At 45.5% G+C, this 27206-nt stretch overlaps 1 protein-coding gene across 5 annotated transcripts in view; it reads right to left on the bottom strand.

Annotated features, from left to right (window-relative positions):
- The window catches only part of LOC117216270 (probable JmjC domain-containing histone demethylation protein 2C), a 233006-nt gene that overhangs the window by 82721 nt on the left and 123079 nt on the right, over positions 1 to 27206 (bottom strand). For all 5 annotated transcript variants that reach the window (XM_033462853.1, XM_033462888.1, XM_033462879.1 and 2 more), the window contains exon 8: positions 8645 to 10811. In XM_033462853.1, coding sequence (XP_033318744.1) covers positions 8645 to 10811 — 2167 coding nt within the window. The remainder of the gene's footprint in view (positions 1 to 8644; positions 10812 to 27206) is intronic.

Genomic DNA, 27206 nt, shown 5'->3' with positions numbered 1-27206 from the left:
AAGTTTCGTTTCTTTTAACCTCGAGCTAGTTAACGTCGCGCAAGGCTATCTATCGATACACACCAATGACTCGTAATTTACGACACGTAAAATTCGGCCAACGTTGGTTCAATTCGCTAGTGAGAATGGACAGAGAGGAGAACTTTTGAAGCTTTTTCTTTATCGAATTTATTATCGAATTACCGTGCCCCTTGACTGGTTCGAATAAACGAGGTTCCACCGTGTCTAAAACTCTACTAAAGCAAGGACTAATATGTCGTCGACCACGAGAATGTTAACGCTCGGATAGCAAGAATAATCTACGCAGTTTCGAAGTTGAAAAATTCCTGAAAGTCCAGACACCCCAGTGGTCGTAAAGCTTGCCGCCGTTAAACAGCGTTCCACCTTCTCTCCGACACGATCGTTTCGTTAACTTTACCCGTGGAACGCGGCACAAGGAGAGGATGAGGAGAGAAGGGAGATGCGCGATGAGGAAGTTTGTTGCAAAGTTTATGCGATTTCAGGCTGGAGCCGAAGAGAGATGGAATTGCGGGGCCGCGCACGGTTTTATGGGCCGTTCCGTTTTACTTTCCTCGTAAAAAATGCCCGGGCCGTCGTTACTCTCGTTCGAAAAAGCTGGACCGAAGAGAGTCAGAGCCCTCTCCGTCGATTAAAGTCGAGCAAGCGTGACGGTTCGCGTAAACAGACGTTCGCGCCAGGCTAAACGCTCGATCGCGTGCCTCTGCAATTAACAATTATCGAGCCAACCGTATTGAGAAATTTCCACGATACCGTCCACAATACCGTTCTTTGTTAACGCACACACAGGGCGAATTATATCTTGATTCCTATTTATATTTTTGTCGAGCGACAGGCCGCTGGAAAATCGCAGTTAAAGCTTTTAAAGCGGCTTTCTGTGCGAACGACACGTACCACGGGAAATAGTCGTGCCACGTGTTTCGCCATGATAAATATTTATTCGCCTTTGTTGTATGGAATCGGAGGCCGGCGTAAAAAGGCCAATAAAATGGCGATAAATGTCGGATCGCTCGATGCACAGTGTTCTTTGACTGGCATGTTTGAAATCCTTTGGAAGCCACGTTTCAAGATATCGAATAGGGATGTACAGGTTTTTGATAGAATCAGCATTTTGTAGCATATACACGATAGTTCGAGTGAAAATACGACCGAGATGCTAAAAATTCTTCGTGTATCGGAACAAAAGTATTCGGCAGAAATCCGAGCGGACAACTTCGGTCGGAAAGGTAGGAAGAATCAATGTGCTTTTGGTGGAAAATCATTGTCGTGTTCCTTCGAAGCGGAATATTTCGGAAAAAACGGCGATCGCATTTAACGACGCCACGCGTATCACGAAACACGCTAATGGCAAGAATTAACCGCTAACGACTCGTAACGCGCCACTTGTCTCCTGCAACGTTTCTTCCAATAGCAACCGAAGAGAAAAGGGAGAGACGCGAGTTCTAAATATAATGCATTGGGTGCACGAAGTTTCACGTGACGCACACCTGCCACTGACACGTCATCAGGAGCTAGTCGTCTTCGTGGACGACGTAACCTGTTATAAGGATTGCGTGCGACACGCACCGTGCCAATACGTGCGAGCCAGATGACGGCGTTTTCCAGTTAATCAAAATCCCAAGACCAAGTATCCGACCTTGGAATCTGTCCCTCGATAGATTAAGCCGAAGCTTAGCGAACAGTTTGTTCAATGTGGATGACAATTTGCCGAGTAGCAGAATCGAAGCAGACATTGGCGAACGTTTAATCGTCGTTACGCGACGAGAGGAAAAAATCGCGCAAAACATCTTCACATGGTTCTTTCATCGACGCAATTGAAGCAACTTGGTTTCGCGATGGATCGTTCTGAATACATTGGATAGAAGAGAGAAGAGCACGGAGGAGCATCGCGTGGTCCTCGCTAGTAATTATTGACCCGTGGTGACTCACTAGGTTGAGGACCTTTATGATCCACGCTAATGGGCTCGCCACTTCAGCCACTCGGAGGAACACGCAGTTAGGCATCCACACGGACGAGCACGCGAGCGCGAGGAAGGAGCGCGCGTGCATCACGTGTGCGTGACGCGTTTTATGGCTCTCGGCCACGCAAATCTCGTTGCGCGTTCTTCCACTCGTGAAAAGCCTCGACCTAGCCCTCTCTCCTCTCTCCTCTTTCCACGACCAAAGAAAGGGTTGGATGGCACGCTCGTCTTTCTAATGGTCTCTCGAATTAGAAACCACCGCTTCATTTTCCTTTGCTGACTGTGCAGGATGGATCGTTACCCACGAGCACTCGCCATTGCATCGTTCGGTCTTCTTGATAAAAAATTTACCAAGCGGAGGAAAATCGAAAACGGTGATTTTACCGATGTCAACTGCTTTCGATTTCGTCTTTGCGTATACGATGGACAAATTCTTTTTCTCGGCGTTGCTCTGGTTTACGTTTTTCGGTTTAACACGGCGCGATAAGAGTTTTAATTAATTAGTCGGCATAGATGGCTAATTAAAATTGCAGCAGATGAAACACGTTGGGAATCGTTAATAGCGCTGTCGCATGCTCCGCATCGCTCGAGATCAGGCAACGTTTCAGGATCAAATATTTATGTCTGATCCGGCGCGTTTCTACCAGAACGTCGCTTCAATTATAGCAGATGAGCTATATATCCCGCGCATTATTATACGCCGGGCTATTTGTGTACACGATTTCGAGCCGAGAATACGGTCTCGAGGCTGGATTCCACTCGTTAAGTCACTGACCCGAATAGAGCCCACGTAGAAGGAAATAGGAAGTCATTGGCGCAACGCTGATTTTTCTCTCGACATGGGAGAGTTCAATCGAGCTGAACGAACCTTCGGAATCGGTTACACGCTGAATTTCCTCTTTCCCTCCACGTTCACCCTATTAACTTCGCAATAGGTCTCTTCCACTGTCTTCTGCCTTTTCTTCCCTCGTTTATTTCTTTTTTTACTTCTTTTTCCAAATAGCTTCTGCGAACCTTCTCCGTCAGATAATAAAACGATATCTGTCCTTGATCCGAGAACTCGGCTCGCTAACTTCGAAGCCTAGAAAATATCACTTCTATCGTTTTCCGCGAGCTTCTAAACAATCATTTATCGACGTTTTGTATCTTCAAGATTGAGATATTCGTATCTACCGGAGAATATCGTCCGTACGATGTGAAAATAAATGCATCGAGAACGACGTGTTTGCTCGTTACGATATTCGTGTCAAAATCGTTGAAAGAAGACAGTGTTGCTTTGAAGAATTCGTTTCTATCGCAGGCAGTATTTTGCTATTCTCTGGTTGAAAGAAACGAAAGACAACGTTAGCCGTAACAATAAGCGGTAACCGAGTCGAGTAATTTAATTAATAGCCGTTTGTTCGCGACGATCCGGCCAGACTTGGCGAGGTTTTTCCAACTACGTACGTGGTTAGAGGTCGGAGAAAAAGACGTTTATTAGCGCATGCTGGTCTCGAGAAAATAGACGGTCGCTTATGAAAGGTACACCAGTAGATACACGTTCCAGATAACGTCAATAAGCATTGTTACTGGCAGCAACTTCTCGCGTCACGAGTGTAAAAACAGCGTGGCCGTAAAAAACCAGGCAGCTCGAAATTTCCTCGCGTATTTCCCTCCGACAGAATTAGCAGACGGATAGACAATAAACGCCGGCTATTTCCGCGGTCTGCCGGTAAAATAATCAAAGGTAACCGCAGACTCGCGAGACATAGCCAAAACTATTTTCTTTCCAGTTTCAATTTCTTTCTGTCTTTAAAACTGAATTTCAACATTTGGATTTTGGCCAGCTTTCTAGCTAGCTTTCACGGTGGCGTATAATCTGGCAACGGATTCGGCTTATTCACAGCGCGACAAGCGCCAATAGGCAGGTAATTACAAGCGAAGAGAAAGGAGCGCGAGACTTCGATAGAGGGAGCGAGAGGGAGATTTTGCACGCGTGTGCGTGACCAGCGTGCAAACCATCCGCGTTGATGGACGTGTGCCACGTGAACCGCATAACGACTGGCCATCATTGTCTGTGTTTCGCCCACATGGCCTTTGAACGTGTCCCCCGTCAGCCCGTGAGAGACGATAACGCGATGACCTCGAGATAAATTGCTCGTCCGCGGTGTTCAATGGCATCCCGAGCCGAACAAACGAAAGAAGAAAGTGTGCGCGTGATGGATACCAATTGGTTGCGTAATGAACTCATTCGAATCGTCAAAGAGGCGAAAGGACAATGCAGAGGCCAGCTACGTTCAACGAACGCAGCATTTTCGACTTCCAACCATTTTGTTCCATCGTGCGCTTCTTCTCGCTGCTGTGATATTTCGCCACGTAATTAAACTTCTTCGTGTTTGTTGGAATACAACGATATCAATCGCATGCAGATGAGGTGATTGATCGTACGGATTTTCTTCCCTTCGTTGCCCAGCGATATCCTCACTAGCGTGCGTTCGTGAGATGCAGCACGACGGCTAGCACGTGCATGCTCTTTCGAGAATTCGCCGGAAGAAGCGCGAGGATATGGATGGAACATTCTCGATGGGCACGTCGAGAAGCTACTAGAAGGTTCTGTGGCACATGTGACGCCACACAGACACCCACACAAGTCACACTCCTTACTGCATAGAGAGTGGGGTCCTAAACCTTTGCAAGGGCCATGGGTCACTAAGCCAGTCAGTCTGTGAATAACTAGCCAACTGTCTACATTCCACGATACTTACTTATATTCACTGTAACAATTGTTTAATAAATATCACATTATATTATTTCAACACAAACATTGTGTCTTCCACAGATTATTAATCTTAATTCCAAGATTAAATTCTAACAGTGTTTATCGTGTAGCGTGCAACGAGTTACGCGTCTGTGAATCGATTCTATCCGCGACAGATCCTTCGTAACGTCGCGAACGCTGGAAAATTTGAACGTGAGAATGAAAGGAGACGAAACGGCGCAGGATCAACGAACGCGTATCGCGCGGATAAGCGTGAACGCGATTGGCCGTAACGTGCTCCAAGGTAGCCAAACGAGAACCCGTTCAATGGAACGAGGCGTATTACCAAGTGGCAGGAGGAGGAGAGAGAGCGTAGCAGGGAGAAACAATTTAGGAAAAACTGCCAACGACCAGTAGCGAGACCATATTTCTATGCAGATGCGATCCTTGACGAGACTGGTGGTACTGTACACCGGGGAGAGCACCGGTGGTCTTTTCTTACTACTGCAGCCTGGCTACGTATTTTTATAGCTTCCTGGCGAGCATTCCTTTCCCTCCGTACCGGTTAGCGAACGGTCTTGGACGAGGTCTTCCAGCATGCAAGAACAAGTGGAAGAAGAAGATGTGCGCGAGAAGAAGAAGATAAAAAGACAAGTAGCCTGACCTTGTGCCCAAATGCCAGTTTCTGTCGCCACGAATCGTCGATCGCCTCCTTTCTGCTCACGGAAAGCTTTAGGAGGGAAGAACTTGCATAAGCGTTAAATCGCGCCAGTTACACGTAGGAGCCACGTAATCGGTCGTATTTGGAGCAGAATAACAGCAAGGCTATGCGCTCGTCGGAGGAAAAAGGGCGAAACTACGCGATGTTTTGCCGCAGTGTGTTTGTTCGATCGTTGTGCCCGGCCACTTGGCTCGATACCGCAACTGCGCCACCGACAGTTTCGAATCGTCGCGTTAATTCGAAGCAGGGGAACGGAAGCTCGTTACCGAAATTTCCAAGCAGAAAGGGCGCCTCTCAGCTTCTACGGTATAGAAAAGAGGAGGAGGGAAGAGAGAGAGAGAGAGAGTGAAGCGAAAGTAGTCCGAGTTTCGCTCGGGTCGTAACCATACTCTCAACTTCGCGCCGTTAATTAAATCTTCGTCGTAGAACACGGCTGATACGAGGCGGAGTTAACTCCGCAACGTCTAACCACTCTCCGCCGCATCCTTCCAGGAATCTGCTGAATTTCACGCGCTGCACCGCTATAACACGCTCGTACTCAGGTTTGTCGATCGCCTCCTGGCGATAAAGATCGGCGCGGTGAAGTTTCGTGGCTCACGTGAGGAGTCGTGATCTACGATGCACGAAAAGTAACGAAACTATCGAGAAAGTATACGGCTCGTTCGTTCGAGTTTCGAGTGCGGCACGGTGCGTTCCGCAGCGGCCGACATGAATATCATCCAGCCTAATGAAGATCTCGCGTGACATTGGAAAATACAGGCTGCAATCGGCCGAGATCTGGGCCTCGTGCGAACGATCTATCTTGGATACGCGTGCTTGCCGATCTTGCTGGAAAAATTATTCAAGGATAAGGCACGAGCTGAATTAACGTGCCTAGGAATATGCACGAAACCAATTTAACGAAGCAGGAGGTTTAGAGCGGCGGTAGGTCCTGCTGTTGCAACACGGTTTTGTAGCGTGCAATCATTCGCAACAGGACGATATCAACTTGTTTTGTACCAGTAGGAGCTGGAAGATCGACCCGTTGTTAATTATTAGCCTGCCTTCTCTCGATTTATGTACGTACTTGTTCGTTTGCTCGAGAATTAGCTTGTTTACGACAACACGAAGAAATCGTCGAGTTGTACAGCTGGCCGCAAAAATACCCGTCGACGTTATTTCTTGCTGTACTTTATTACAGGACTACCAGAAGACCAGAAAACAGAGAAAAAGAAAGAGACGAGCGAAAGTAATTTGTCATTTTAGAAATATTTATTGCAATAGAAATTGTATTTCGCATATCCGATACGAAATAGTCAAGCGGACACTTTTGCCAGCAACTACAGATCCAGATCAATGTCTTCGCACAAAACAGAAGGGAAAATTTATTTACGCTCGACTAGAGACGCAAATACGATTCTGATAGTTTAAAATTGCCAGGACCTACGACTGTGAGGCAATTTACTCGATGACGCGCGTCGTTAAGTCGATGATAGGCGGCGAAAAGTGTGCGTAGGACGAACGACACGATTTCGACACTATGATGAAACGAATTTACGCGACGACGATTCCTTTGCCTCCGTTACGCCACTTTTCCAACCAACGATCTCATTCTCCAGAGTTTCGTGGGATATTTGGTGCTTTCGCTGACATAAATAAACGACCCGAAAGCGATCTGTGGTATGTACTCGAGGACTGGTTTATTTTCGTCGAAGCTGCCAGGAACAAACCAACAAACGAAGGGCGCTGTTCAATACCAATGTCGCGGAAGAACGCGTGATCGCGGTAGCTTGTCGACCGGGACACCCTCTTCTTCCTTGCGCCAGATATGAGGCTTCAGATCTTTTAACATACGCGTTTACGTCATAAAGTCCATCCGTAAACTTTGCAAGCAAATATTTTTAGAAGGTTGCATTTTTTCTTTTCGTAGACGATTCGTTGAAAGGCACGTTTGGAAATCTTCACGTTTTAATACACTCGCTGCTACCGATACACACACGTATCGCGTTGATTCTTAAAGTCTACTTGAAATGAAGATTATATTTCGATAGATATTAATAAAACGTAGTGTTCAAATAATCGCATTTAATATTCGACCTACGTACTTGACTTTTACTACTTTTGCATATTTTACGCGAATGAAGTGTTTGGCCACAGACGCAACTGCTGCATTTTAGCTCAATTTCGGTAAGATAATTTTGGACGGGCAAACGCTGGATATCGTGCAAGTACGTTCGAAATAACAGGATTTTTCATGAAAAAAAGAATTCCGAGGATTCGCGAATACGTTAACCTACGACGAGTTAAAAAGACGCTGACGATAGGACAACAAGCTGAAGTTTGGTATTCTCGAGCGAAGAAGTTCACCGTCAAACTTCACCGAGTGGTCTTGAACCGTTCGACCCCGAGAGGGAAGTTCGTCGACGTTCGAGTCAGTGAACGATCTAGGCTTGTTTTATTTATATCGGAAAGCGAGGAATTTCGGGTCATTGGTTCGGTAGCAAAACCGTTGAATGGATTCGATCGGTAACAGCATCTTATCGCGATCATCCAACGGAAGTTGGCAGCAAGTAGCAGCTGCCGTCCGGAAACGCAGACAGGTAGACACTGCCACGTCCGTCTCCTTCCACCCTGGCTACTTTTTCGTCTCCTCCCCCTTATAGTCGGCAGTCACGCGAGAGAGCAAACAAAGAACGCTCGAAAGGCTGAGGTCGGGCAAGAAACGTTGCACGCAGCTGCCTTCGAGAGACATTCACTTCCCTGATGGCATTTCGTTTCCTGACCGAGCGGAATGCACGCAAGGTGCAAAAACAGCGCCGCTATTGAAACCGAGCCAAGCGAATCGAAAAATCGCCCCGCTAGCTTCTCTGTCGTTGTCGATGGCCGTGCCAGAGAGTGCGAGTCCTTCGACGTTTCGGAAATCGCTTTGACGGTATTGACGACAGTGATTGCTATGTTTATCGAAAAGTTGTGCACGAAACTGTGAAATGGTTTACTGGTTCAGGGATAAAAGAGAGTGTAGTTTCACAGACAATAGGTAAATTAGTAGGGTTGGCGATGGATACAACGAAGACATTGTTTTATCGCATCTTCTACATCAGATAGAAGAGCCGATTTTATGCAATTTGAATAAGGGCAATTCGACGAGCTCGCATCATCCTATCGTAAATCGTATTTCGTCGAGAGAACGTCGTAAATCTCGTAAGTGAAAATAGAATTAAAACTCACCGAAGCATCCTCTCTCTCTCGACGATCTCCTCGGGAGTGGGTTGAGCAGGTCCGAGCAACGAGTGCGGTAGCGGCGGGTACCTCTGCGACCTCCAGAGCATTTCAGACGCAACGGCGGGATGATGATGACCAGGTGGTGGTGCGGGATTCTGGTAGCCGACCGGTGGAGCAGTTGCAGCGGCTGCCGCAGCCACAGCGGCCGCGGAGCTCGGTCCGGCGCTGGGAGGTGGTTGAGGATGCGCCATTAGTAAGGACGTGTGCTGGACGCTTTGCACGTGCCAGACTCTAGCTGGTGTGGCGGCCGCCGCTGGTGTCGAGGAGCTGGTGGTCTCGTCGACACTGAGCGCCGAGCTTCTGCTACCGCTCCTCTCGTCGCCAGAGCCGGCGCTCCTCAGGGAACTTACCCCGCTGTCGGAGCCGCTGTCCCCATAAGCTGCACTCGCGGCGCCGCTACCAGCCGCGGCTCCGACCGCTCGGATACCGACCGCTGCTGGCACACCAGCGAGCACTCCGCTTCCAGGTATCCCGGCCCCAGCCTCCACTTCCATGAGGCCGGCCTCATCGCCGCCCCTCGATGTGTGAGACTGCTGTTGCACCTCGAGGAGGCTCGACGAGGACAACTGATGATGATGCTGCGACTGCTGATGTTGCTGCTGCTGATGATGCGGACTGTTCGCTACCTGATGCTGATGCTGTAGCTGCTGCTGCTGCGGATGATGATGTATCACCGGACTACCGGTCGAGTAACGTTGCTGTTGATGATGATGCGGCGGCGTGTGGTGGTGGTGCTGATGGTATTGCTGCAGGTGATGATGATGGTGACCAGCTACCGGCGGTGGCGGCTTGTTCAGTCTTTCGGCTAGAATGACAGGGCTCTCGTTGTGCCGATTTCGCTCCTGCTCCCGTTGCTGCTCCAGGAGCAGGCTCTGCCTGCCAGAGCCGCCGCCGCCGCTGCTACTAAGCGGACTCAGCCTCTCCAGCACGGAGCCTGAGTCCTGACTGCTCGACTCCAGCAGCTCGACCACCGATTCGACGCTCGCCGCCCTCGCGCCGCTCACGCTACCCACGCTATCCTCCGTGCCTAGCTCGGTAGTCAGCTCGGTTCTTCGCGAGCCACGCTCCTCTTCCTCCTCTTCCTGCTCTTCCTGCACTTCCTGCCCTTCCGGTTCCTCTTCTTGTCCCCGAGCACGATTTCGATGTTCCCGCTCGTCCCCGTCCTCCTCCTCGTCCTCGCGCTCGTCCTCGTCCTCGTCCTCGTCCTCGGCCTCGTCCTCTTCCTCCTCGACGCTCTTGCCGTTCGAGCCGGACTTTAACAGGCTCGCTTCGGCACCGCTGAGGACGCTGTCTTTGTCGACCACCACCGACGAGTCGAGCAGCGATCCATTCACCAACACCTGCTGTTCCTTGCCGTTCTCTCTGCCGCTATCTCCCTTAGTTCCAAATCTTTCTTCCTTCTGATCCGCGTTCGATCGCCTCTGTTGAAGAACCGTGTCGCCTCCAGGGTCTACTACTTTGTTCGGAGGCGGAGGCTCTGGTTCTCTGTCTCGCTCCCTAGATTGACTCTCCTCGTTCTCCTCGAGCTTCTCGACCTCTCCCCCTTCGGCTCGCTCCTGCTTCGTTTCCTCCTCTTCCGTTTCCTCGAGATCCGACGCTATCTCCTCGCAACCTTTCCCACCTCCCTTTCGCTCGGATCTAAGCTTCCTACCGACCGGACTTGTCCTGAGCCTCTTAGTCAGGGGATCGCAGCGTTCCTGATCTTCGTCCTCCTCCTCGCCACGCTCGTCCTCCTCGAGTCTTCCACCTAGTCCTTCGTCTTTCTCGGCAGACTTTACGCCGCCCGAGTGCTCGGTATCTTCTTCCGCCTCTGTTTTCGTTTCCTGGCAACTGAGCCTCGGTCTTCGTCGCACAGGTCTCTGCGATGGACTCTCCACCGGACTCTTTACGGCGGTTCCACGTTTTCGCAGCTTCGACGCGCTGCTCGATGCGCTGTTCGCCTCTTCTAAGACGGTTCGTGGTATTCGATTGCTGGGCCTGCCGGAAGGTGGACCCTTGTTCTCCCGGTCTTCCTGCCGCGTCGATAAATTGCTTTCACCGTCTTTCTCTAGTCTCTCGCGACTCGCGCCCTCGCTCACGCGTCTTCGTCGGCTGTTGCGCGCTGAGTTCTTTTCTGAAACAATAATTGAATACCAGGTGAGTCGATCGATTTTTACAAAAACTGCTTCGCAACTTTAATTTGAAAATCACGTTCATCCTTACTTCGTTTATACGTAACAAATTAATGCTCGGCTTCGGATACACGAAATTCTAATTAGTCGAGCTTAATTTCAGTTATAATTAACGTATGTTCGGTATACATAATGCAATGACCGAATGAACGTTATTCTTTTTGTACGTACGAGGTAAATGAAAATTTCATAAGAATTTCACGATATACTGCGCTGAGAAGAACATTTTGCACTCGTATTATTCACCATGGACCTCTTTTCCGACATTCCCTTCATTTATGTCATCCAAGGTATAATCATTCTTATCCATCACAGCGCTGTGTTTACGTGATAAGTGGAAGGTTGTTCGTGTACCCTTGTTCATTCTTGTCGATTAAGGTCGATCGATTGAGCGCCGTAGCTGGTCGCTACGTTGTACACGTAAGCAATTACAGAGGAAAGTTGCTAATCTCTCCGAGTCGCGCATACTACGATAATTCAACGACTAGTAGGAAACACGTGTTCATCAAGCAAATGCGAGAAAATTCCGATAAAGAATGACACGTTGCGTTTGCAACGGGAATCCCATACGTTAGATCTAGTCAGTCTGACTCAGCCGTTTCAAGCTCACAGCGACAGAAAGATATACCGAATCGGCGGATCGACTGATTGGAAGATTAGAATTACCGATGACCGAACTGTGAAACATGTGCTACAGAAAATACATTTCGTAAAGAATCATTAGAATCTCTAAAAAATTACGATACAAGAAATTTGTCTGAGAAACGAGGAGCTGGTGGTTTCGATAAAATTGTTCGTTTCGAACGACAGTTGCAGTAATAGATCCACTGAGCGAATAATCCCCTATTTCGCTGCCTTAGATTCGCAGCGCATCTCATAGCTTTCATCTCTTTCACCTCAATCGGATTCGCAATCCTCGATACCATTGAAACGTTGCATCCGAGGAATTGGCTTTTCGTCCACGTCGGTATACACGCTACGACCCCAGGGAGTTTTCAAGGGTCGACTGGCTGTAAACGCGATAGCAGTAGAGAGAACAATCCGCGGCAACGCGTACGTTGGAATCTAACGACTAGGACGGAAACAATAACGCGATAGCGCCAGCGAGATGAAACGTATCGCCAGAGAAACACGATGTAGCGTACATCCTCGTTCATAAATATTAAGGCAACCGCTGATTTCATAGGAAATGTAATTGACGATTATTAGGTTGTTCGAAAAGTGTCTTTCTTTTGCAGACCCGTCTTTTACAACGATGCATCTTTATACAAATGTAGCGGCACTCGACAGTAAGACTTTCCAACGATTTCTAGTAACATTTACTTATTTACAATACTTACGTACGAATTATACTTATCTATAATAAGTATTAACTTATTATAAATAATTAGCCATGTTACTGCGCCACGCCAGAAACATTACTGAAAATTCTCAACGCGAGAATTGATTGCAATTTTAATAAATATTAAAAAAAAAAAAACGATTTCTGTCCCGTGGCTAGCTACACAAAGACCCTATCTATGACCGGACGACGGGTAGAGCTGTGGTTAGCGCCGTTGGTTACCAACGTTCAAGACCAGGTTCAAATCCGGGCACTCTAAATTCGATTCCTAAATGAGAAGAAGCCAACCAGAATAAAGACAAAAATCCTAAACCCCAGCAGCAAGTAGCTCACAGCGACCTATACACCAGCCGCAGCACTATCACCTAACCATCAACACCTCACAAACATGAAACCTAATCTGTCGAACGTTGTGACCTTTATCTTGATAGAACAAAATGGATCATACGTAATTGGAAAAATAATATAAAACGGAAAATTTCCTTATAAAACGAAAGAAACTTTCCGGGCGACCTAATACAATATCTCTAACTGGAGTCTTTACAAAAGAAAAAAGTATATTAGACGAAATCAGGTCTAGTTAAAAGTCTGAATTTTAATTACTGGTACTGAATTATCGGGAGGATACAGCGAACATGAATGAGAAAGAAATCAAATTTACTTACACGTAATTACCCAGGCTAGTGTAATACCGAATAGATGAATTCTTCGTATATTAACATTTCAAACGATAATCGTCAAGAAGGGTTTGATAATTTCCTGACGATCATCCGCGTCAACCTAATTTTTACCATGTCCTAGTACTTGCGAACGGGGTTGTGCACGACGAGATACAGGCGGAACGGAAACAGTAGAGAGCGAAACAGGGGAGAAAGAGAAGAAACGGAGGAACGGACAGGTGGAGGAGGCAGAGGCCATGGCTGAGAGACAGCGCACGAGCAGAGGGGACAGAGGAGAGGGATTTATTACCAAGGATTTACTGTTATTACCCGGAGGGGGAGAAGCACTCGAGCGAGCAACGGCGTTGCATACGTGGGGTGCGCGTTTATCCGATGCGCAGACCTCTATGTATCCGGAATACATGGACGCGTGCATGTAACGTGGATGGTTGCATTCGCAAACTCGACGTTCCGCGTCTCCTAGCGACTGCGGTTTGTCCTCCTGTCCCGCCGAAGTCCGCATGCATTACGCTCTGCGTAATTGAACAGCGCCGACGTACTTTGCTTTACATTTTAACTCGCCTCTCTCGCTATTATTCCCGGGACACGAGCGCGGAACGTTGACCAGACCAGAAACCAACTTCCACCGGTTATTATTTCGAACGGGAAAAAGATGAAAAGACAGGGCAGACGCGTGGTTTTTATTCCTGCGATTGTTTTATTGGCAGTTGGCGTATCTCGCGTTTCGATAGCTAGCAGATCTAAGAGGAAAGCGTATTAACATTTAAACGATACAATTCTATTTATTTTGCATTCATGACCATTTTTTCCTTGCGATGTTCGGTTCTTTGAGCGATTAACCGGTCATTTACTCGCTTGCAAATCGCGTTTCTAATCTTGTTCAGGTCGTATTCAAAGGGTTGTCAGCCATCGGTGTAATAAATTAAATTCAATTATCAACATCTCGTGTTGGGTATTGAAGAACGTTTTACGATCATTTCGGATAACGCGAGCGTATGCGAGTTCGGTCTCGGCTTAACGTTACACGATCGGTTCGCTTTTAGAATGCAAACACTTTGTTTGCGCTCGTTTCGACGCGCTTTAAACCGGGTCACCGGAATTCGGCGCGACCTCAAAGCGAGACCGAACGCGTAATTTCTAATCGAACGGGTGTACTCGGGTTAGACTGATATTTGCTGCGATTCCAACGGCGCGATGGCGAGTGTGCGGCCTAAACTAAATATGTTTGTACGAATTTGGTTTTTAATTAGCGGAAAGTTGGCGTGTAGATGAGGATAATTCTAGAGAAAAAAATAGAAGTTGCGATTTACAGGCCGTGTTGAGATCGTTAAACGATGCACGCTAATTTAATTTCACATTGATTTTACAATAGCAAGTTTATTATTCGCATGAAACGCATAAACATCTTTGGCGTATTTATCATACTAAGCTTGTTACTATTGTACAAGAGAATTGAATTACACCGAGACTCGTGAAACTCCGTTAATTATATCGCTTTAATTATGCAAGTCGAGTCCAAGATACTGACAAGTATTTCGTGATTTATTCGAACGTACACGCTGAGAGAACGGAACAGCGAAGAATGGAACGATCCGAGCGGCGAATTTTCAGCGGAAAGGAGGAGAATTTCTGTCGGAGCTCGCGTCAGTGTATGTATTGAAAGTTACGGAATTATATGGTCGAGGATCCAGGTGCTCAGCGAAAAAATACGGCGCAGACAGGATATGAATTTTCGCTACGGTGAAATTTTTTATTTGCCTTTTGGAATCTCCCTTTGCCGGGATTTTCGTTCACGGTGTGGAATCTTTTTCAGGTAAAAAGAGCAGGCCAGCGGCCAATGTTTCACAGCGACAGTTCCAGTCAGATTTCATTTTCCGCGTTTGACGGACGATTAACCGACGAGAGAGTACTGTCGATATTCCGTCACGGTTTTTAAACGCGCAACAACTCGATGAAACGCAAACTCTTTGGTTTTCCCATCGACTCGACGGTGTCGTGCTACTGTGACCTGATAAAAAAAAAAAAAAAAAAAAATAATCTATCCTCGTTTGTCGGATAATTGGTGTTTATACGGAACCGTAAACCTTCGAACGACTGCCCTTTCAGGAGGGTAGAGTTCAGAAAAACAACGATATAGATTCTCTTCGAGAGGGTCAGAGCAACCCCTGCTCCGATGGATATCGACTTGGCCAAACTTGCCTCTTCCTGGGGATCGGATTAAACAAGGTTGACTGAGTCTCGCGGCCATTTAAACGCATTGTCAAAATCCGAACGTCATACTGGTACGCCTGCACTCGAAAGTTTCAGGGGGGTTATTACGTTAGTTTTCAAACTGAGAGAAACTCGGTTCCGCAGAACTGTGCTTATGCGAGCTTCGTTCGAAGGAAATTTTAGTCGGCTACTGCCCGACTAAACGAACCGTTGCATTGAATCCATTCCTTTCAATATGAATTCCTATCGTAAGAATAAAAAATCACCGAAATAAATCGCACTTTCGCGAGCCAGTTTTGTATGTTTTATTGATAAAAAAAAAAAAAAAAGAAAAAGAATAGAGCCGTTTGGCTTGCGAGAGACTCGCGCGTACAAGTTACGATCACGTCGATCAGTCGAGAGGTCGGTGAATGAAGCGAGGAAAGGAGCGGAAGGCACCGGAGGAGAGGATCGGAAAATGGTTTCTCGAGGCTGGTTCGCGTCTCGTCTTGCGCGGTTATTTTCGACCCGCTCTATTTCTGCCGGCGCTCCCTGCAACGGCCGAGGATCTCCCGCGCGTTTGTTGATAAACTTATTTCGTGCGAAAGCGGGGGAAAATGGCGATCGAGGGTAGAAGACAGCGAGAAACGACACCGGGGACCGAGTATAAAAATAAAAGGGTTGGCCAGCCGCCAGAGACCTCCTTCCCTCGGCTCTTTTCTTATTCTTCTGCGGAGACTCGCAGGCCCCATGCCAAGCCGCGCGCCGACTGCCTAATTTACCCGTAAAACGACTAACGCCGATCCCCGCGTCACGTTCGCTTTGATAAACCGAGCTCGATACTCCGATCGATCTCGTTCCGCGCCAAATCGCAGTCCAATTGAACGTCGGAAATTCTGGACTCGCGCTTTCATCGACGATAATTCGCGTTACCGCATTAAAGGAGCCGGCTCCCTTTTGCCTTTGCCAACGTCGATTGATTAAGTTAGAAAAATTTACCAAATGTCCAGCTGGACAAATTGTAAAGTATAAATTAAATAATAATAAAAAAAAAAAAAAGAAAACGTCGATTGACGGTCGCGTCTAGTTTTCTACCGACGCAATCCTGCGAGAAACCATCGAACGAATCTGTGCGGTCTCGTTACGTTTGACGAGCGAGAGAGTTTAGAAATTCAGTGTTTAGCGAGTATGCAACAAAGGGATGAAAATAAAAGTACGAGGAGGAACGAGGGAAGAAGGACACGTTGCTGGACGAGTATCATAGCGGTGTAAGTTGCTTATTGTTTTTTACAAAAGCGTTCCTGTTGTTCATCGTTTATTATTGTTTAAGCGTGGAACGAAAGCGATGATTTTTATAGGAATTGAAGCGCGTGACTAAAGTCGACTTCTGCGAATCTTAACGCACATCACCGTGTCGTTAATACAGATTGTTATTGTTAATCGTCACTGTTATTGCGAATACAAGTGAACATTCTCCGTGCCACGTAATTTATCGTTGGGATTAAAGTGGCACGTCTTTCATAAGAGAATGGATGATCGACGTAGAAACGAACTAGGTCAATCTGTACGAACGAGTTCGATTTCCTTTGCTCGCATTTCAAGTGGCTCGTACACGGTCATCGAGTCGATCTTCGAGTTCGCGCGCATGTTTCTCGAGTACCCTGAGCGCTAAATCGCTTACATAAAAATGCTAAGGATTGAGAGCCACTGGTCATTCGGTTCGTCGACATCGCCTCGGCGACACATTTCTTTCCGTTCACGGAACACTCTGTGACAGCAACGACGACGACGACGACGACACTGACAAGTTACGAGAGTCTGAAAAAATAAGAACCGATTCCGTATGGGCAACACATGACAAACTCCAGCTATTCCGACAGGAGATCGCGTTGCTTCTTTTTTTCGTCATGTTCTTCGCCGGTTCTTTTGTCTCTTCGGCAGTGTCGAGACAAAAAAAAAAGAAAAAATAAAAAGGAGAGAAAACACGCAGACGTTAATCCATTAAGTTAACTCTCGTTTCTACTCCTTTTTAGTCGATTTATATTATTAAATTTCATGGAATACACGTCACGATCGAAAATGGCAGAAGAAAAATGCGATAAGTCCATTTTTGTTGATATTCGATAGATATGGACAACATCGAACGACCACGTTGAGAATTATATCATCGTAAAATTTCCTTCTTACACAGTTTATCTTCGTCGAGTAACGTAACCTACGTTACACAATCCACGTGGTTGGGTAACCATCAACTGTGAACGATATTGCTTCTCATTCCAATGAAATTCGTGACTATGCCACGTAATTTTCCTCGGCGATTCCACGCATTCTCTTCGTACTTTCGTTTCACTCCTTCAATCATCATTAATGCGAGCTTCTCCTGATGTATTCGCCGTTACTGGCGCACTGTGGCGCATCGTGTTGAATTCCACAAAGTTTCAACCGATAGACTCTCGAATCTCGTATTTTCTTCTTATCAAACAAAAATCTTCCTTTCACATAACAACGATTATTTTAGCACGCTGTTTATTATTTCGTTTCTTTTTTAATTCCAAGTATACGTCCAGCCTTACTTTTTCCTACGACCGTCAAACTCCGCTCTTTATCTTAACCCTTTGCGCTGCGAATTTCACTTCAATTTCGTTACCAGCAGCTCCCAACGTTTTCAAGTGTTTTATTTGAAATTTACTTGGACTAAAAAATAAGACGATTTAAATAAATAAAGGAGGAAAGAAATTCGCTTAAATACCAGTTTTATTCACGCTATCGTTGTATTTTGCAATTTTTAAGTGTATGATACATCCTGAAACAATTTCCAGCATGCAGTCCTCCTTTTCTTTCGCGCGTTTCACAAAAAAAGCTGGACACGAAAGAAGCTCGAGTGGAACTCGACGAAGGAGCTCCTGAGATAAAAACTGACGTTTACCCCAAGATACGTTAATCCCAAGATTCGATAAAAATTATTGTCCAAGTAATAAGAATCGCGTTTGAGTAGCAGCAAACCTTGAACTTGCGAGGGTGTCAGAAGGCGGCGGTTAATTCTCATTCAGTAATCCGAGTATTAAAGAGGTTAACGGCACGGGCCGGCTGTCTCGGATTTTCAGCAGAGGCGGAGGCGAGATGTCCCCATTGTTTCTGAATTATTTATTAGCCGTAGTTTGGATCGCAACGATTGAATGGTCAGTGACCGGATGTGACGTGCCTGCGGGCCAAGATGGCCGGCAACGATAATTACTCGCGTGTTTACGACCGATAAAGCTTCAATGCCCCACCTCCTACACGCGCCACAGAGTGCACCTATGTGCCAACTCGCGCACCCAGTCCGATCGAGAGAGGTGAACTCGACACAGGCAGAGAGGGAGATGCGTGTGAGTACACAAAATGTCACGAGCACGGCCCTCGACATGGCTGGACATAGAGGGAACCTCGATGCAATTCGATGGCTTTGACACTGGTTATTATGAAATTTAAGCCAGCTCGCCAATATGCTTCAATAATATCGTTCACGCCGTAATTTTAATGGTCGGTAATCATATTTTCGTAAATTTCGTTGAGGATAAATAAACTATGTTTGCAGTGACAAAATGACGCAATTACAAAGGCTGGATAGTCTATACATTTTTTCGTGTTTCATAATTTTATTAATCAGCTGTAGATTAACATTTGAAATTATGTTAAATTCTCAAAAAAAAAAAAAAAAAAAAGAAGAATAATAAATAACTTTAATCGCGTAAGATGATTTATAACGGAAAGATGATGGGAATAGTAGTAAATTTCAAGGCGAATTTGAAAAAAACGTTGCTTTTAAAATCACGTCACTTTTCTCTACCATTTCAATTTATGAAATCGACAAATATGGCTTGCCGATCGCTCAACAAATATGTAAATAAACTCGAAGATTTAATTTATGTACATAAAATTTTGTGCATAAACCGTCCCCACGATGCGAATACACGCGTAAAAGTGTTCAAGGAATACTTTCACAAGAATGTAAAAATTTATTAAGAAAATTTGCATACCCGATTGACTACACGACAGATAATGAGCTTAAAATACAAAACGTTGGCTGGATTATAGCTTTGCCTATAGTCTTAACTCTTTGTGGGCGTGAGTTAACGGCCTTGAAAGCATAACAGTAAAAACGACTTCACCGACGGTCACGGTACGACGACTCCGGAATCTATGCGCCAAAATCACCAGCCAGAACGTGTAAAACGCGTTGCGAATGAAAAGTGCCTGCATAGAATTCGCAGCGGGCACCGCCGCAAATCATCTCGTCCAACGCTATCGTCGATTCTATCTATCTACGTCACTGACAACAAATATGTATTTAGCTGTAAATCGAGCACGCGTCGCTCCGACACTAACGTAATCAGGACTTTCAGCCGGCTATGTTCTATTAATAAACTATAGTTGCCTTCCTTACCGTCGCGATAATACATCTTCGATGATAATTATGCCGAAGGTTCACCAGCTGGCTCGACCGCTAATCGTAATGGGGCAATAAATACTATCTCGTTTCAACCAACACATTGCAATTTCCTTGGAACGCAACGTGATAGAATTACGAGACGAAGATAAAACGTTCGACGATACTTTTCAAATTCCTCCGACAATTCAACTCGCACGATTTTTCCGTCCACGCGATTTTTCAATTGCCGCGAATCGTTCTCACGATTTCCGAGTTTTTAGTTCACATTCGTTCAACTTTCGATGGAAAATAATCGACACGGATAAAACTGTGATCGTTCGGTCGAACGGTATCGCAGTTTTCGATTTCAAAGTTCATTCTCCATGCTGGATCCGTTATTCGCGCTTCGTTTGAGACACGGGACCGTAGGAGAGTTTAGTTGATCGTACGGCGAGGAGAATCGGGAACACTCGATCGTTATTAGATATGGGCTTTATGGGAGGCCGTAAACACGGAAACGAGCTAGAGGGGAGAAGAGGACACGCGTATAACCGGGCTCTGCGTGATCCAGCTACGTACCTGTAGGCTGACCTAACCCCTGCGAATAGCTCTCTCCGGGACATCGATCGATCTACAGGGTGTCCTAGAATTTATCGTTTCCTGCTACAAAACGTTATACCGTAATACGGACAACAGGCTGCCTTTGACGCCAGTCTTGGTCGATCGATAATCGCGCCCTTTGCCTCGTCACCGCCGGGAATACCATGTGCAGTATGCAATCCCCGATCATATTTCGTCGCCAAGACTTTCAGTCGGCCGCGCGAATTGAAATTCGACGCGTATATTCCTTTTCGCGCCTCACGACCATGGTCGCCTATTTGTGAGTAGAATATGCATGAATAAATTAGGCAGCGTGTTGAAATATGCGTCGATGCACTGATCTATTGATATTCAGACTCTGTGACCCCCGACGAATCATTGCTCCATGTTATTTATTGGTAATTATTCTTGTTCGATTATTTATTTCTATCGTTGTCACGATTATCGTTGAATCGATTATTTTTTCATATTTTAATATTGCTTCGATATTAACTTAATGTTTCAGTACCGTTTATTACTCAGATATTAATCAGAACAGTGACTTTGACGAGATATTAAAAATTCGCTGCAATCTATGAGGTACAATTATCGAAACTTTTATTTCAACTTGTTCACGAAACGAGATTAGGTTCTACGAAAACGTTGTCTTCGCACTACTTCGATGAATCACGTTTCTTGAAGAGTGTATATATATACACATACACACACGCGTCTAGATCTCGAGAGGCCGCCTCAGGGCCGTGAGAAGCCGATACGGTGAACCCTTTCAAGGCCTCGGCTCGTCGAACCGATGAATCCCAGCGCATATGTTTACACGATAGATAGTCGAATAGAGTAAAGAGCCGTGGAACGCGGCCATTTCACGCGTTCTTGTCATTCGCTTGCTCTCGTTAATGGCTCTGTCGTTAATCCCTTTCGTTCAACAGACAGCTGTATGATCGCTGAGACGAGATGGACAGCCGCTCGTTCTTGGAATCGCTGATCCGGCTGCGTCGTCTAATCGCGTAATTAGCGCGCTGGCATGTGCCGTCGTCATTGTATGATAATTATATTTAGTGGAACGACGATTATATCACGACGATTCTCTTTGTGCTGTCATCGTATTTCCTTGCTTTTTTAGAAATCTGCACACGTCCCTATCTCCGCACATTTATCACAGCTCGATGGAAATTAGACACACAGCCGGCAGTCCATTTAATCTATTCTCTGTCATTCTCTGTTTGAAAATTTGAGGATGCAAAAACGCATAGAACGCAAACAATATGCGAACATATAATTACAAAGTATACGGGTTAGATGGATATTTAAATGATAATTCGGTATAAATAATAAGTTAAAGAAATCCTCTACACGTAGATTCCATATTCTTCAACTAATATTGGTATCGATACGAAGTCTGGTCGTTGCGTACTAAGACATACGACAGGTAGAGCCTATGTTCTATAAAATCAGCAACGTGTCTGGTGATAACACGAAATCGATGGAACGTTGGATAAAAGAGACGTTTTACTGGAGCAAGTAAAAAGGAACGGAAGAAGTGGGTAGACAGCTCTGAACGGGTGTTGTTCGGGTCACGAACCGGTCGCATGTTTTGCTTAGGCTGCCTCGGCCATTATATTTTATTGTGTTGCACCGGTGACGTCACGACCAATTGACCTCCCCTGAGGCCACTCGGTGAGTTTAACGCCAGCCAATGGCTTCGTGGTACGTGCGTGTAACTCTCTGCGTTCTGTGGCAGTCGTTATTCCTGGACGAGACGACGGTTTCTGGTGCGCCGGCTTCGTAGCCGAAATGGGACGACCAGAGCATAGCCCTGTAGCGAGCGAAACAGAGAACGAACGACGGAGAGCAGAGTCATGGGCCACTTTAACGTCGCGTCTCGACGCCGGAAAGTCTCCCTTGTTTTTTCTGGAACTGCGCCGACGTGACTCTCCCGGCCGGCAGAGTAGAAGCAGTCATTAGGTTCAAAGGCTTCTCGGTATCGGACGTAAACGGGTCTCGAGCAAAGTGTAGCTTTTGGCAGAGACCCTGCTGCGTGGAAATAGGGATTCAACGCTGGTAATACGTTTTTTACGACCGCTTCGACTTCGCCACTGGCTCTCTTCCATTCGATACGCTCGGATTCGCTTTTCGATACTTCCTCTCGTCGGCATACTCTTATACAACCGACTGTTATTCCACAGTGCTTTCGACTATCAATGCGATTCGCTATTGAAACTAATACATAACGAATGCGATGGTTTTCTATTTTTACTCTTTTAACACTAGAACCACCATACCAGTCAAATCCATTGGTTTTACAATTTTATTTTCAAATTCCTACTTCATCTTATAGCTTTTTCTTGCAGTGATGTAATGATTTTCGCAACGATGACTAAAAGAATAATATAATGAATTCTATTTTGTTTTTTATGTATTCAAAATTATACCAGCAGATCTTGGACGAAACACTCAGATTCTCTCTTCTCTCATTGTGTCTAAGGTATAGGTCTGTTAGGTGAGAGCCTTACTGAAGAGTCCATGCTAGCAGATGTATTCAAACTCGAAATAATTTTGTATCAAAGCTACTTATACCAGTGAAAATGACTGGCACTTTTGTCAAAGTGTAAAAGGATCCTGCTATCTGTTTATCGAACTCCAATTAACCAGTTTCCCCGTTTTGTGCAACTTCGATTGTACGTTCGATATGACGATATCAGTTATCAGGAAAATTCCGGATCGATCGCTAGATCGCTAACGTTAGAAATACCACAGCAGTCAAAACGACTGGTTCTACAATTTTATAAATATAATATAATATAAATATGTCTATAATATGTATGTATAAATATGTCTATGTATAAATATAATATAAATATTACTATATATTACCATTACTATATAATATTATTATTATAAATATATATTTATTTATATTTATTATATTATATATATAAATATATATTAAATAAATAAATAAATATATATAAATAAATAATATAATATAATAAAAATAAATATAATATAATATAAATATGTCAACCCTCGTTTAGGGATCATGGTCCCAGACGGATTAATAACATCAAAAATGTATTATAAAACATGGAACTGCTTCTGTAAGAAAGTAATAAATCAATAAATATAAAAGTATTCTATTATTAGGTATTTTTTAAGGACCAGTCATTTTCACTGGTTTTGATAGAAATAGCTTCGCGTTAACTATCGATAGTTCTAGTGTTAAAGGCCGATCTACGAGTGATCGTAGAAGAACGTAGAAGCTTCGTCACCCGAGTGTTTGATATTCTCTTGAAATAGAATTCTGCAACGTGTAATATTTGTCTTATTATTATTTGATGTGTCAACGTACGGTAATAGAGTAACAAATATTTGTTAGAGATAGATTTCTTCTTTATTCGTGTATTATGTCGTACGATACGTATTGATTGTGGATGGTCACGGTTATTTTCCAATCGATTGTATTTCTATCTCTTCGTATGCGTCAGTCTGTTCGTCTTTTTTCTTTTTTTATACAATATAGCAAACACGCTGATAAAACTAGTGATATAACACGGTGATAGAAGATTTATCGTGTCAGTTACCGTTCAAACAAAATGAACGCTTATCGCGAACACACCCACATTCCACATTGGAATGTTGCGACTCGATCGATGTCTCTAGTTGAAAAATTCTAATCGATCTTGAGTATTTTTCTGCCACACACTACGCAATTCCTTCCATCTTGTTTTACCTAAATCGTTAATCCTACGATTTACTTTTAATCAAAAGCGAGTAATTGACTCGGCTCGTTCTCCTCGGATGAAAGTGGGCAAAGATGAGCGCTGACCTCTGCTTTCCTGCTTGACAAAGGGATGACTCATCGAGTTCTAGTCTAGGTAGCCTGACCTATACTCTTATACCTATCCTCGGGAATTGCTCAGAATTTAAACTACTCAAAAGACCTATAATTTTTATTCATGCGCTGACACAGTGTATTGCGTGTAGAAAAGGAAACACAAGTAAGAATCGAATTTCTCGAGAGAATCCACCGTGAAAGAATCTTCTTGACATATTTTTCGTCGTAAGAAAAAGAGGAAAAAAAGAAAATAAATAAAACGTAAACTTCTTAACTCTTCTTCATCGACGTAAAAAAGTTATTGGACATTTCTTTGGCGAACGAAATGAAATAGAGGCAAGTTTCACGCGAGAGAAACCCAAGTACCCAGCTATTAGTTAAAAACTTTTACTCCTGACTTTCCCGATCTCGTTAAACCTCCGCCAGAGAAAAAGCTTCAAGTTCATCGAAGTCTCCGCTCTATCTCTCAGCCTGTAATTACAAATTCCCGAGATTCGTTAACTCCAAGTATGCAAGAGTCTTATACTTATCTGTCTTTAAAAGCTCGTTTATTGCTCGTATCTACTTCAACGACGTTAACCTTCGCCTCGCAACCCGACAGATCAGTATTCATTATTCAGTTTGTTAGCTTTATGCCCGTTTTGCTGACTTATCGTCATTAACGACGTAAACTCGGTAGATTCTCGTACCGCGGTGCCGGTGGTGCTCATTTGCCTTAGCGTGGGATTTTCTCTCTGTGTTAAACTAAATGCGTAGATGCATCGACAATGAAATACGTATAGATTCTTCTAACTTAGAAATTACAGAGTTTCCCAGATATTTTATTCGTGGAAACGCTCACAGTTTACTTATGAAAAATCCCAATTTTACAGAGCTGAGACAGCAGATTCGCTCTGGTTCCAGCTATCCAAAAATTTCGCGCGAGATCGTTGGCTATCGTTTGGTAGAATGGCGGTACTGCCGTGTACATTACGGAACCATTGTTGCGCTCGCGTCTCGGCTTGGCAACTAATTAATTCAGCTAATAAACGTCGGCGTGGATTCGAATAGAACAGGTGGCAAACGCTGTATCCACAGAAATTATTGCGTTACGCTGCACGCCGTGACGAGACGAAGAGAAGACGAGAAGAGACGACAAGAGAGAAGAGAAGAGAGGAGAGGAGAGAGGAGGCGCGCGTGCGCTTCATTCGCCCGGCAGAAAGTTGTTCCTATTAAAAACAGTCATTACGAGGCGGCCGCGTGCGTTTACTCATTAACGGGGAAAATAACGTTTGCCAATCTTTCTGGCTGAGCCAGCAATTAGAGCAAATAGCGAGATGAAAGTTTTCACCGATAACATTGTATGCGCGCGGCCGCTTTCAAATGCCTTGCAACGTGGAACAACGCGCGAGGGGCCGCGTTGAGAAATATTTTATGGACACTCCGTTACGTTAACGACGTATTTAATTAAAGGATGCAACTGATAATTAGCGGCTCCGCTGATTTGCGATTAAACGTGGAACCGCGCCGCAGAAAAGGCTAATTACGATAAAAATTCATCTCGAAACGCGTACTTCGTCTTGTTCAACAGCCGCGCGTTTACAATGACGAATGAATATGAAACGAAATTACATTTGCAAACAGGTAGATCAAAGTTCGTGATTTTGCTCGTTACCCGGCCTTTTAATTCTCCCCGTTTCTGATCGTCCTAACCTTCCTTCTCACCGATTCTATTAGGTCAGCCGAAAAATAACGCGCAAATTCCTTGGAAAACAAGTCGACCTCGATGGCCCGCGACTTCTTCCAGTCGAAGGAAGCTCCAGGGGAGCACGAGAAAAAAGAATGGAGTGGGTCAGGAGACGTCTTGCGCTTGTGTTCCAGCAGAGATCATCGAAGTCACGAGTTCGTACTTACGCACGAGGAACACCTACGGCGAAGCAACTGGGAGAGTGTTCTTCCTTTCACCTTTCCCCTCCATTCCAGTCTTTGGAGCTGAATAAAAAGAAAGAGAGAGAGAGAGAGAGAGAGAGAGACCTGCTGAAACGAAATCGGGAAACAGTTTGGAGGAAGGATGGCGAGAAAGAGAGGCAGGAAAGTACCCTGGTGAGTTTATATCGCGACGGGACTATCAAACAGGGGCGGATACGAGGATCCCTTCGAGCCATAATTCTCGACCCAGTCGTCGTGGGTGTACTCTCGGTTAAGGGGATTTCACGCAGACAAGTTCTCGCGTGGCTGTGTTGAGGCGCCTGCACACACATACACACACAAACACAGAGAGCCAGGCAAGGTTACATAGGCGGGCAGACGAGTGCAGGAGTCACTGGCGGCGATCTGTGTCTGAGATATGCAGTCCGACAGGGAGACCGGAGCCAAAGGGGGAGAGCAGAGAGTCAGGGAACTGGTGTATCGAACAAAGAGAGACAGGTCGATATCTCTGTTCTGCCTGCTCACTGGGATCCCTTCTACGCGAGCGAACAAGCGACCGAACGACCGAGCCAACAGAGGAGGGGAAAAGAGGGATAACGTGGCAAACGGAGAACTAGCTGAACCGGTTTGACGGACCTCGACTGGTTTCATTAAACCCCGGTTGTAACCTCCTCCGTTACCTCCTCCTTCTTCTCTCAGGCCAGGGCTCTTTCCATCGTCTCGTCGCTGTGTACACGCACGAGCGAGGCTGAAAAGCCATTCGTGGCTCGTTTCTCTCGTTCCTGAGCGACGAGAGCACACCAGATTTGCCTCTCTTTTCTCTGCACACTGCCGTGTAACTGCAACTATACACAGCAATAGAGACGTAGTGTGTGTATGTGTGTGTTTTTGTGTGTGTGTGTGTGCGCGCGCGACTAGAAAGAGGTAAGGTGCAAAAGGAAAGTCCCGGATAATTGCCGTGGTCCCGTAATGTCTACACACCGATGCGCTCTTCCCATTCCACCTAAGCCTCTACACACCTTTGTGCATCGCGTCGCCCTACTAAAAAATCATTACGAGATTTCCTAGTTCTTTCGCCTCGATTTTAACGTGCAATTACTTTTTCCAGCCATCCGCCACAAATTCACCTTCCGACCAGTATTTTCCCAAGAAGTACGCGTACGTGTCAATGACTCGTGGACATTCAAAAGGAAACTATAATATCGCTGGCGGTTATTCTCGGGCGTATCCATGCCATGATTTCGCTTGCCTACGTGCTGGCCCATCCATGGCCGGGCTTTTTCTCCTTCTTGAAACGAAAGGGTGTCCGGAGAGCGGGGTAGAATGAGAGGGTTGGTTGAACGAGGGATTCTGCGAACCGTGAGCCTGCGAGTC

Source organism: Bombus bifarius, unplaced genomic scaffold, assembly GCF_011952205.1.
Source record: "Bombus bifarius isolate JDL3187 unplaced genomic scaffold, Bbif_JDL3187 scf7180000007973, whole genome shotgun sequence".
Lineage (NCBI taxonomy): Eukaryota > Metazoa > Arthropoda > Insecta > Hymenoptera > Apidae > Bombus > Bombus bifarius.
This window is presented reverse-complemented; position numbering and strand designations above follow the sequence as displayed.